Raw genomic sequence first — 13,113 nt, forward strand, 5'->3', positions numbered from 1 at the left:
AGGGCGTGAGGCTCCTTACCAGCGCACCCGTCCCTCCAGTGCCCAGACCAGTAGCACAAGAGCGCCTCCCGCTGTACAGCTATAGAATCTCACCTGTCTTCATTTTGTGTCCATAGCAACTATTGGAGTGTAACAAGTGCCGCAACAGCTACCACCCAGAGTGCCTGGGACCCAACTACCCCACGAAGCCCACCAAGAAGAAGAGGGTTTGGGTGAGTGAAGGCTATTTCGGACTTCGGCATTAGGCTTTCAGGCCTCCCATTGGCATTCTTCTTCCGCCTCTACTGTTGATGTGAACATAATGTCATGTTGGTTAAAAGGGTTTTCTGGGCAGCGCTGCAGCCCCAGTGCCCGACACATTGAACCCGGAAGAAGCAGCAGGCGGTCACATGCCATTCAGTGTCCACGTGACTGCGCAGCCAGCTAAACTCCTGCGGCCATAGAAGGATCACTATAGCCTGTGCCTGGCTGAGCGGCAGCGTGCACCATGTACGGCACATGAGCACTCGCTGCCTCCAGGGTGCATGCAGTGTGCACCATGTACGGCACGTGAGCACTCGCTGCTTCCAGGGTGCATGCAGTGTGCACCATGTACGGCACGTGAGGACTCGCTGCTTCCAGAGTCCATGCAGTGTGCACCATGTACGGCACATGAGCACTCACTGCTTCCAGAGTGCATGCAGTGTGCACCATGTACGTCACGTGAGCACTCGCTGCTTCCAGGGTGCATGCAGTGTGCACCATGTACGGCACGTGAGGACTCGCTGCTTCCAGAGTCCATGTAGTGTGCACCATGTACGGCACATGAGCACTCGCTGCTTCCAGGGTGCATGCAGTGTGCACCGTGTACGGCACGTGAGGACTCGCTGCTTCCAGAGTCCATGCAGTGTGCACCATGTACGGCACATGAGCACTCGCTGCTTCCAGAGTCCATGCAGTGTGCACCATGTACGGCACGTGAGCACTCGCTGCTTCCAGGGTCCATGCAGTGTGCACCATGTACGGCACGTGAGCACTCGCTGCTTCCAGGGTCCATGCAGTGTGCACCATGTACGGCACGTGAGCACTCGCTGCTTCCAGAGTCCATGCAGTGTGCACTATGTACGACACGTGAGCACTCGCTGCGTCCAGAGTCCATGCAGTGTGCACCATGTACGGCACATGAGCACTCGCTGCTTCCAGAGTCCATGCAGTGTGCACCATGTACGGCACGTGAGCACTCGCTGCTTCCAGAGTCCATGCAGTGTGCACCATGTACGGCACATGAGCACTCGCTGCTTCCAGAGTCCATGCAGTGTGCACCATGTACGGCACGTGAGCACTCGCTGCTTCCAGAGCCAATGCAGTGTGCACCATGTACGGCACATGATCGATCGCTGCTTCCAGAGTCCATGCAGTGTGCACCATGTACGGCACGTGAGCACTCGCTGCTTCCAGGGTGCATGCAGTGTGCACCATGTACGGCACGTGAGCACTCGCTGCTTCCAGAGTCCATGCAGTGTGCACCATGTACGGCACGTGAGCACTCGCTGCTTCCAGGGTCCATGCAGCGTGCACCATGTACGGCACGTGAGCACTCGCTGCTTCCAGGGTCCATGCAGTGTGCACCATGTACGGCACGTGAGCACTCGCTGCTTCCAGGGTCCATTCAGTGTGCACCGTGTACGGCACGTGAGCACTCGCTGCTTCCAGGGTCCATTCAGTGTGCACCATGTACGGCACGTGAGCACTCGCTGCTTCCAGGGTGCATGCAGTGTGCACTGTGTACGGCACGTGAGCACTCGCTGCTTCCAGGGTGCATGCAGTGTGCACCATGTACGGCACGTGAGCACTCGCTGCTTCCAGGGTCCATTCAGTGTGCACCATTCACTCTGCAGTTCAATGTTTCCAAATGTAAAATAATGCACTTGTGGAGAGGAGGTTCTCAGAGTAACATGTTGGGTCTTCGTCTTATCCTGAACTTCAGAAGAGAAGGATTTAGGGGTTCTGATTCTTGACCTCCTCAGGAGTCCGCAGTGCCATCAGGCAGCGGAGGGGCCGAGTAGGACCCTCGGCGGCATAGTGGGAGGTGATAGGTGATCCCCTTGGTCTCATCAGACAGAACATGTTCTCCACGGACTTCTGGCAGATGGGATGGGGGTTCTGGAAGTACAGAGCTATGCTAAGAGGGGACTAGATGGACACGATGGCTGCAGGATGAGCTGTCGGTGAGCACAGAAGAGGTTGGAGCAGCCTCTCTCCTGGCAATAAATCCATCCGGCATGTAGAACTCCAACTTGCCCGACCTTCTCTCCCTCCATGCCTGCTGCCGTGGGGGTCAGGAGGCCTCCGTACACATGGGACGGCTCGCCAATAGGTGGCACCAATCACATTACACAGAGCAATGTAGATCCATCGGCTTCATCTCATGCCCATCTCTTCTGTAATCTCTTACCGCATCCAATGCGATTTTGCCACAAACCATAATAAATGCATTAGTGACCGGTGTGCAGAATGAAGACTGAAGGCGGATAACAGTAAAACTGTAAACTGATGGGTTTCTCCTTTTCTGCCTCCAGATCTGCACTAAATGTGTCCGATGTAAGAGCTGCGGCTCCACTACACCCGGGAAAGGCTGGGATGCGCAGTGGTCGCATGATTTCTCGTTGTGCCATGACTGTGCCAAACTGTTTGCTAAAGGTAAGAGCCAAAGTCTTTTCTTTCCAAGTTCTAGCACAGGCTTCAGCTGGGCAGAGAATTCTGGCAGCATCTAAATGATTGCTATTCCTGCACTGTGATGAGTAGTTGGAGCAGCAGTCACACAAGCACCCGCCACGCCATCCACGGTGTATGAGCGGATGGAAGCCGCCACGGCTGTAGTCTGCCGTCAGTCCCATAGACTTTGGTCAGAGAGGCACTGTGCATGCTTGACTACCGCTCCATTCAAGTGCCTCCTTGCTGTGGTCTTACAAGGAGAGGAGCAGGGGGCTCACCAGACATGCATGGACTAGCTGGAAGCACAGCTCAGATCTGATCACGTAATTGGTGCTGAGCTGCAATACCGGACCGGGATCCCTGTACAAGCTCCGTATGATGCCGACAGGATGTCTGCACTTGTGAGGGTCGTCATAGCCCTTGCAGCAGTAAAATGCAAACTTTTTAGAAACTGGCTTATATGTAGTTTCTTTGGGTAAACAAGTTGTGCCAAGATGCACCCCCCCCCCCCCCCCCCCATGGATGCGGGACGGGGCGCACAGCTGATCCCCCTGGTCCTGCTCTTGGCACTTCCAGCAATCAGCTGATTATTGCTGGGGGAAGCCACAGCCATCCAAGCATCTGCTGCAATGGCCGCTGTAAGGCTGGGTTTACACGGATGAGCTGATATCGGTCTGGAGGCTCGGACTGATCTTGCGTTCTTCACTCTGTGATTTCTATGCAGGTGAGATCTTCTTTTGGGAGAAAATCGCATGTTTTAATATGAAAAAATGAAAAAGCATACGAGATGTTCAAGCGAGTGCGATGATTCTTGTTAACTCGCCCATAGCAAGCAATGTTTTTTGTGATACCCCAGAACATGCGACCTGCTGCAGCTCTCCCATCCGACTGCGAGAGGAATAATGCTTGTGTGAATGAACCCGAGAGAATGTAGAGGACCGCACAAGGTCTGCCCGCATTCTGTGCCCTGTGGGGATATACAGCCCTAACACGATGCCATTTTGGCACAGCACCTTCTTAAAGGGATTGCACTAAAGGTAAAACTTGATCAGTGGGGGTTTTACTGCTGAGACCCCCTTGATCTATAGAACAGGGGTCTGGTGTCCCCCAATTGTTCCTCACTGCAGGGTTACTGCACCCCTGCAGCACGGACAACGCTGAATCTGCAGGGCTGGTTGTGTAAGTGCCCTAGCGCTCAATTCACAGTTAGCGGGCTGGCGAGATAGCGGAGCGGCATCTGCTCAGGTATTTCCATCATCCCCATTGAAATGAATGGAGCGTTGACTGTGCATGCTCAACCAGCACTGCATTCACATAGCCGTGACTGCAGGAGGAGAAGTGACCCCCACAGTGACAGTCGGAGAGTCCCGCTCTCAGGATCAGTGGGGGTCTCAGCAGAGAGACCCCCACTGATCAGGAACGTATTCCTCATGCCGTGGATAGGAGATAACGTGCACCTTTGGTAGAGCCCATGGAGGCAGTCAGCATGCAGGCCGCTGCCTGTTCAGTATGTTGTATTAGCTGAGCATCTAATCTTCCTTGATTTTGTGTCTTTTAGGGAACTTTTGCCCTCTCTGTAATAAGTGCTATGACGATGATGACTATGAAAGTAAGATGATGCAGTGCGGAAAGTGTGATCGATGGGTCCACTCCAAGTGCGAGAGCCTGACAGGTAGGTGCAGGAAGTAGCTTACAGTGTCTGTGAAGGGGACGCATTGTTGCCGGCAGTGCGAGATGACGTATGGGCATCATCCTCTACAATGCCAGCACCTGGTGCCCTCATTGTGCCCCCCACGCCCTTTACTGTTTGTGTAATGCACATATTTAGTATCTGAAGTCGGGGGGTTTGAAGTTTTAGTTTCAATCTGTTTTTTGTTTCTGGTTGGACGTCCGCAGCAAAAATAAGTCCACAGCGTATCGGCTGCGACAAAAACCACACTTAATGGTGGGACGGACAGACTATGAAACCTGCAGCATTTCTGCAACACAATCTGTACTTCCCGTGTGCGCCCCGTGTGCGCCCCCTACTGCTCTCTGTGGATCGTTAACACGTGTTTTCTTTTAGATGAAATGTATGAGATCCTTTCCAACTTGCCGGAGAGCGTGGCCTACACGTGTATAAACTGCACTGATCACCACCCTGCGGAGTGGAGGTTGGCGCTGACCAGCGAGCTACAGGCTTCTCTGAAGTACGTGCTAACCGCTCTGCTCAACTCTCGGACATCCAGCCATCTTCTGCGCTACAGACAGGTGAGACAAGAAGTCCAGCTCTGTACAGCCCCTTACCTGTGTAGAGTGGGAACTTATCAGGTCATGTGAGCGCCTGTGGGCTCATAGGTCAGGGGCCGCCGAGTCTTGGGCTGTGCCTTTTTTACTTGCCGGACTCCCTGTTCTCTCGCCGTCCGCCTCAGAAACCACTGCTTGGTCTTTGCATCAGCTGCCTCTCTGCATTCAGGTAAACAGGTCGCAGAGATGAGTCCGATGCTCGGCCGGAGGGGCGGCTCTCTGGGAGTGCAGGAACAGGGAGTCCAGCAAGTATAACCAGCACAACCTGGGACTGGGCAGCCCTGTCATGTGACCCCATAGATTTGGTCATTGGGCCTGACCGCTTCTCTTTAAATACTCTTGTGCACAATCCAATGTTTCACTTTTTGAAGCCTGGTCTCCTTTTTTTTTAATATACACCAATTAGAGATATTCACCCTAATGGACCGCTCCAATCTCAGTATGTTGCCTGCACTGCCCTATATGTATCCCCTAAAGAAGCATTAAAGGGGTTGTACCAAGATTGCACAGGCTAGGGGATAACTTGCTGAGTCTCAGGGCAGAGACCTCAGGGGGTCCCGTGTCCTCCGTTGTGCTCACGGCGAGGTTACTGCCCCCCCCCACTCCGCAGTGAGGAGGAGGCTGCATACAGGGCGCTGGTCATGCATCGTAGTGATTCTCAGTATGCAGATCCCCAAGTTGTTTTCTGTCCTGCGGGTAGGGAATGCCTTGGTGCGGCCCCTTTAAATCCACGTTGTCCCCTCACCTCCCCAGTGGATTGCGTCATGTATGATGATGTGTTTTATGAGTTTGTCCTTCTCATGGATGATTTCCCTCTCGCTTCCTCTTTTGTCACCAGAAGCTATAAACGTTCTGCGGTTAGAGATACATATATACAACAATGTCCTGTTTGTTCCTTAGTCAGCAAAACCTCCTGACTTAAACCCAGAGCCAGAAGAAAACTTGCCGTCCCGCAGCTCCCCGGAAGGTCCGGACCCTCCTGTCCTTATTCAGGTGGGCAAGCAGGATGAGCAGCCGCCTCTGGACCTGGAGGGGGTGAAGAAGAAGATGGATCTCGGCAGGTACACCTCTGTGGTAAGTTGATAGTGATGGAATGAAAGCATTTGTGTCAGGCTGCGCTCCTGTTGATAAGGGATCAGTGTTTAATCTGTGGGGTCTGACCGCTGGGACCCCCAGTGACTGTGAGAACTGGGTCCCGTGCCCCCCGTATATATGGAATGGCGGCCGAGTAGCCACACTGCTGCTCTATTCCAACAGGGGAACACAAAGTCCACCTACCTGTGATTGGGGGTTCCAGTAGTCAGACCCCACCGATCACTCATATCCTGTGCGTTGGACGCGTGGATGTAAGTCTCGGCCCACGACCATCCAGAGCAGCTAAAGCCAGAGGAACGCTGAGACCGCGCTGACAGACATCAACTGGTTTACCATAAAGGGGAGCGTTTTCCTTTCCGATTCCTGCTGGCAGTCGGACGGATCCTGGGATCAAGGATCTGCATTAACCCCTTCCTGGCGTTGGGTGTCTGTATGCAGCGGGCTCGGAAGCGCAGCCTGCACTGCGGGTGGCAGCCATCTTTGACAGCTAACAGTGGCGATCACCCTTCGGCTGTTAATCCTTTAAATGCCACGGTCATCTCAGTCCGGCATCTAGGCGCCCCGATCTGCGTTCCGTAGTCCCAGACGGCCTCCCTGCGTTGTAATTGGGGGAAGAGGGGGGGGGGGGGTCGTCCTCTTGTCATAGCAGCCTGGGGTCTCACAGTACTATTGCATGATACTGAGTGGGCGATGAAATGATTGCAGGTTTAAGGCCGCTGTGGAGACTAAAGAAACAAAACAAAGGTACCGAGTACCTGCCTGCTCGCCCGCAACGATTCGGGTGCCGGAGGAGCATCACATTATTAATGCCGCACGGTGAACAGCTTGAGAAAATAAATCTATAGGATACGCAATGCCAGAAGTGCGCCGTCGTGGCGCTGCATGTCCAGGGAGATATTGCATCAAAAGCCATCCAAAGCTACAACGTAGTATTAGTGAAAACTGCAGGGCTCCGCGCACAACACTTAGTCCTCGTAGGTCATGGGGGTCAGAAGACGGCGACAAAGTGTGTGCGGTCTACCAGAAGTGTGCCGCTGCGTTCTTGTCTGTCCGCTGTTTGGTGCGTTACCTGATCCCACTGAATGATGCAACTCGTCCTGCAAAGATAACCAGCCCACCGGCAGCGACATTAACCCAAAAGAGCTGCGGCAAGAAGGGGTTAACGGTGGAAACCGTGCATCATGGGCCCTAGGACTGGGCAGCGGTCAGGCCTAGAGAGGGGCGGGGGAGGAATCAGTGAGGCTTTAGGGGGAGATGTTACGCTTTGTCCACCCTTGCTGCGCACAGTGACACCCCGGGGTCGGCGGCACGGCCGGAAGGTCTCTCTTCTACCATCTTCGGGTTCATCCGCTGCTGCAGCTTGTTTTATCGGTGGCCATGTTGCCTTCTATCACTCTCATGTCCTTGATGTGCGCCATTTCTTCTTCGTAGTTGGAGATGAGTGATGACATTGTGCGGATCATTCAAGCAGCTATGAATGCAGATGGAGGGCAGCCGGAGCTGAAGAAAGCCAACAGCATGGTGAAATCCTTTTTCACAAAGGTGAGAACCTTCTGCTTTCTTAAAGGGGTCGTCTAGGACTTCCGTGAACTTTTCCTATTGATGACTTCTCCTCAGGATAGGCATGATAGAATCCTAGGATGGTAGAGTTGGAAGGGTCCTCTGGGGTCATTGGGTCCTCTGGGGTCATTGGGTCCTCTGGGGTCATTGGGTCCTCTGGGGTCATTGGGTCCTCTGGGGTCATTGGGTCCTCTGGGGTCATCGGGTCCTCTGGGGTCATTGGGTCCTCTGGGGTCATTGGGTCCTCTGGGGTCATCGGGTCCTCTGGGGTCATCGGGTCTTTCGGGGTCATCGGGTCCGACGGGGGAGGGGGGAGCAGACGGACCTTGGGGGGAAGGGAGAGTAGACGGACCTTGTAGCGGGGGGAGCAGACGGACCTTGGGGTGTTGGGGAGCAGACGGACCTCGCGGCAGGGAGAGCGGTGTTCTTCTTTGGCGATGGTGGCGGCAGATTCTACGGCTCCTCCGTTTATCAGATATCGTTCTTTCTCTCTAGCAAATGGAGCGTGTGTTCCCGTGGTTCAGTGTGAAGAAGTCCAGATTCTGGGAACCCAATAAGGTTGCTAGCAAGTAAGTTGTGTGTTTTGTCCATTAAATAGGTAAGCTTCTTTTAGATTTGCCTTTTATGTCTTCGCTGTCCTCCATCTTGAAGAGGCTTTCTGGGCAAGAACTATTGCTGCCCTGTCCTGATAAGCCATCAATAGTTGATCGCTGGGCATTCCCCGCGATCAGCTGATTGTCCTGCCCACTGTCAATGCAGCAGGTTGGACATGCGTCTTAGTGGACGGCAATGGAAGTCCTCTAGCTGGCTTCAATGGGGGCCGAAGTGGCCATTACAGCTCCAACACCGTGGTCGGCCATGGAAGTGTAACGGCTTCAGTGGGAGTGAAGTCAGCTAAGGCACTTCTGCTGCTGCTCCCCTTGACGCACGTGTAACCCGTTACACTGACAGCGGGCAGGGCGATCAGCCGATTGATGACTTATCCTGAGGGCAGGTCAATAGTTGTGGCCCCGTAAACCCCTTTAGGAAGCATAGTGATGCGTTCACTGGGGATCCTGGACTTGTTGGCCGGCGCCCTGCTGATGGGCATTTTAGGTTTTGTGACTACAGCATTGTATCCCCTACATGCGAGATGATGACATCCTGCCGTATCTGTCAGTATTCTCAATGCAAGTGCAGGTCGATTATAGAGAAACCGGAATGACTCCTGCGCTCAGGGTGACCCGTGCCAGTTGGACTGCCTAGGGATGACACGTGTACGGATGTGATAGACTGCATCAGAGCCCTCTATGGGAAGTATACAAGGACTTATTACACAGAGCTCCAGTGGATGGTGCACAAGCACAAAGTGACCAGGTCCGTGACACTGGGCAGTCACAGTTGGCACTACACGGGTCACCCTGAGCGCAGGAGGCATTCTTATTTTCTCTCTACTTGGCACTGCTCCTGGGGGCCACGCTCCCCAGCTCTCCCCCATGCATGCTCTCGTCTGATGTCCCTACATTGGGACAGGGTTTCCTCGTTCTTGTGACCGCCATAATCTCTCTGCACTCTATGTGCCTTCTACTATAAACCATCCCACCACGGACTACCAACAAGAGGCGCTGTCCAGCTCTCCCACCCCTGTTGGAGTGCAGGTCGATAGGTTCAGCCAGCGCCGGCCCGCAGTCGGGGGAAATCTTACAGATTTGCTTATTTTTAAATAAGAGGTCTGGGTGACCGAATCCGAAGATGCAAATACCAGTCCGGGGAATACTCGGAGTGTGCAGAATAGGCGCACATCAGGCCGGATGATAACGTTGTTCTGTCTTCTTGCAGTAGCAGCATGTTACCAAACGCCGTATTGCCGCCATCCCTGGACCACAACTACGCCCAGTGGCAGGAGAGGGAGAATAGCCTGGCTGTCCAGCCTCAGCTCATGAAGAAAATTATTCCAGCTCCAAAACCCAAATCTCCGGGCGATCCTGAATCCCCTCCACCCGCTCATCCGGCTCCACAAGCTGCAGGTGTGTAATCAGAACCAGCGGGGTTTACCCGGACTTAGATACTGATGGCTTCCCCTTAGGATTGGTCAGCAGTATCCGATCGGTGCGGGTCCAACTCCCGGCACCCCGCAGAACAGCTGTTTAAAGAGGTTGCAGCGTTTGGGCATGCCAGGCACAGCACCGTACATCTCGCTGTCTGTGTCTGGTATTGCAGCTTACTGCCATTCACTTAAGTAGGACCGAGCGGCACGTAGGCCGTGTGACCAATGAACAGGTCAAAGGACAAACCGAGGCTGCAGCACTGTGACCTCTTAAAACAGCTGACCAGCAGGGGTCCCAGGAGGATAATCCCCACCAATCTGATATCGATGACTGATAGTCAGGATATCGTCATGGTAACTGCAATAGGTTGTATGTCAAGTCTATCACACTTTACAGGAGAGACAGAAACATCCCCATTTTGCCCCATCATCTTGATTCGTCCTATAGAAAGAGAGGGGATTTGACCGTTTCTCATTGGTCTGTTGACATACAACATATTGCAGTTGGTGTAGTTCACTAGATTGGCCACCAGGGTGCAATAAACCAAAGTGTGATTTTTGTCTTTGGACATCCGACCTATGGCAGTTAGCACAATGATATGTCATCTGTATTTAAATCCCAGAAAACCCCTTTAAGAATGTCCCCCTCGGGCTGGACCCCCTTGTGACACTCTTAGGTCAGCGAATCAAAAGAACACATGAGACAACCCAGCTGTACGTCTGAATCAATAATTCTCTGAAGGTTTCTCCTCATGCCTCACCTTTGGCATTTAGTACAATGTGTTGGACACCCAGTCCCATTTTTCAGCTTTTAGCATATTTGTCAGTGAATAGAACTCATTGATTTCAGTGGGTTTGCTCTCTTTACTTTTTTGTTGAGCTTGCAAAAACCCGCAGCACGCTCTATTTTTGTGTGCATTTGCGCCCCAAAGGTCCCCATAACAGTCTATGGGAGGCGCACTCAACACGAGCGCAAATGCGCAATATGCTGCACCATTCTAGGACCAAAAACCCATCTGGACCTCATTTGGCAAAACTTTTTAAATTGGGGTGTGGTAGTGTCCCTGCGCAAAATAACCTGCCCTGCATGGCCAGAAGGTACCGGAAGATGCGCGATATGCGCACAAAACGTACTCGTTTATAGTGCAAGTACATTGGCTGATGGGCGGGCCCTGTGCGTACCCCGTGTGAAGGAGCCCCTAAGCGGAGTTTGCACCAAGTGACTTTCCAAGGGACAGTTTACATAAATTTGCTGAACTTGTGATTGATTTTCTTATGTTAGATCCCAGCAGGGAGGAGAATGCAGATGTGCTGCCCCCGCCTGGCGTGGAGGATAATCGTCAGTGTGCCCTGTGTCTGAAGTACGGGGATGACAATGCCAATGTAAGTATCTAAGGAGCTTTTTATCTGCAGTTTACATTCCCTGCAGATGTTTCTCGTCCGTGTCATGGGGGACACAGGGATGTAGCTGCTGCCACCAGGAGGCGACACGAAGCAGAAGAGTTGGCTCCTCCCACCAGCTATACCCTCCTGCGGGCACTGAGCCCATCCATTTCTCCTGGTGTCTGTAGGCGGCTGACCCTCCTGCTCTGTAGGTCTCCTCTGAGTCATTAGCTTTCCTTTCTCCCCTCTAGCCGGGATCGGGGTTGATCTAACTTCCCCCATTGCCCCACGTGAGGGGAGGCGGGGGGGATGGGGGGGGGGACGACTCCAAGAAAACAAAGCTGAACAGAACGGCACTAAGTACTCTGAATCCCACCAGCCAGGGGGTCAACGAAGATTCCTGCCTGGGTCAGCAAGGCTACGTCTCAGTGGGTCAAGCAATTACGCCTGGGCAATCTCTCCAGTTCTTCCGCAGATATTCATGTAGGCAGAGGCCTCTGCAAGGCCTCTCTGGATGCAGCCAGACTGGTGGCTCGGGGCTTGGCGGCATTCAAAGCAACACGAAGGACCTTGTGGCTGAAATTTTGGGATGCTGATGCAGCATCTGAAGGTTCCTTAACTGGACTCCCCTTTGTAGGTTCTCGCCTCTTCGGCGCATAACTGGCCGAAATTATTTCAGAAGCCACGGGCGGTAAGTGCTCCCACATACCCCATTACGTGTCTGGCGAAGAGGGTTTTCTCAGAAGAGGCTCCCTCAATTTTGTTCCATTCGGCGCTCCAATCAGCATACTGCAGATATCAAGAAAACCCCTCGGGATCACAGGAAGGAACCTTCCTTCAGCTCCCGACATCCGTGCCCACAGGCTCCCAGGCCGCGGCCACAAGGTGCTCCACATGAAGGGCGGCCCCCACTCCGGTCACTGCTTCCGAGATATCTGGTTTTCCCATGTCTCTTCTGGCCTCCAAACTTCTGACGCCTCCTTCACAGATGAATGATTGGGACCACGCGATATTCCAGCTACTCCCCAGGCTGTAATCGCCGCGCGTACATTCACAGCATGTCACTGGTTTTTATTCACACCTTTTCGTTGTTCCCAAGAAGGATGGGTCAGTCCGCTCAATCTATATGTGAAAGGGACATTTCCACATGGAGCTCCTAAAGTTGGTCATCATACCCATGGAACAAGGCAAATTACTGGTGTGCAACATCAAGGACACATACCTCCATGCGCCCTCCTGCAGAGCCCATCATCAAGGACACATACCTCCATGCGCCCTCCTTTAGAGCCCATCATCAAGGACACATACCTCCATGCGCCCTCCTTTAGAGCCCATCATCAAGGACACATACCTCCATGCGCCCTCCTGCAGAGCCCATCATCAAGGACACATACCTCCATGCACCCTCCTTTAGAGCCCATCATCAAGGACACATACCTCCATGCACCCTCCTTTAGAGCCCATGATCAAGGACACATACCTCCATGCACCCTCCTTTAGAGCCCATCATCAATGATGCATGCCTCCATGCACCCTCCTTTAGAGCCCATCATCAAGGACACATACCTCCATGCACCCTCCTTTAGAGCCCATCATCAAGGACACATACCTCCATGCACCCTCCTTTAGAGCCCATCATCAATGACGCATGCCTCCATGCGCCCTCCTGCAGAGCCAATCATCAATGACGCATGCCTCCATGCGCCCTCCTGCAGAGCCCAGGGGTTCCTAGTCCATCCAGACCGACAACACAACGCTGATGTGTACATAAATCATCACGGCGGAACCTGCAGCGTAGCAGTCATGGAGAAAGCGGAAGAAATCCTAGCATGGGCCGAAGCATGCCTCCCAACTTAGCAGTCCACATACCAGGCGTGGACAACTGGATAGCATGCTTCCTAAGCAGGGAGAAAACGGGAACTCCACCACGACGTCTTTCAGGACCTGTGCCACAGATGGGGTCCTAGACGTGGACATGATGGCGCCTGGAATCAATTGAAATTCCAACCCTCATATCCAGGTCCAAGACTCCCCCAGCGCTGGCAGTGGACGCTCTCGTAGTTCAGTGG

At 53.3% G+C, this 13,113-nt stretch overlaps 1 protein-coding gene across 1 annotated transcript in view; it reads left to right on the forward strand.

Annotated features, from left to right (window-relative positions):
- KMT2A (lysine methyltransferase 2A) overlaps positions 1 to 13,113 on the forward strand; it is a 131,227-nt gene that overhangs the window by 80,339 nt on the left and 37,775 nt on the right. The window contains exons 12-20 of the mRNA XM_066606047.1: positions 117 to 212; positions 2,559 to 2,679; positions 4,253 to 4,366; positions 4,760 to 4,944; positions 5,881 to 6,054; positions 7,507 to 7,617; positions 8,131 to 8,204; positions 9,454 to 9,641; positions 10,944 to 11,044. Coding sequence (XP_066462144.1) covers positions 117 to 212; positions 2,559 to 2,679; positions 4,253 to 4,366; positions 4,760 to 4,944; positions 5,881 to 6,054; positions 7,507 to 7,617; positions 8,131 to 8,204; positions 9,454 to 9,641; positions 10,944 to 11,044 — 1,164 coding nt within the window. The remainder of the gene's footprint in view (positions 1 to 116; positions 213 to 2,558; positions 2,680 to 4,252; positions 4,367 to 4,759; positions 4,945 to 5,880; positions 6,055 to 7,506; positions 7,618 to 8,130; positions 8,205 to 9,453; positions 9,642 to 10,943; positions 11,045 to 13,113) is intronic.

Source organism: Eleutherodactylus coqui, chromosome 6, assembly GCF_035609145.1.
Source record: "Eleutherodactylus coqui strain aEleCoq1 chromosome 6, aEleCoq1.hap1, whole genome shotgun sequence".
NCBI classification, from domain to species: Eukaryota; Metazoa; Chordata; class Amphibia; order Anura; family Eleutherodactylidae; genus Eleutherodactylus; species Eleutherodactylus coqui.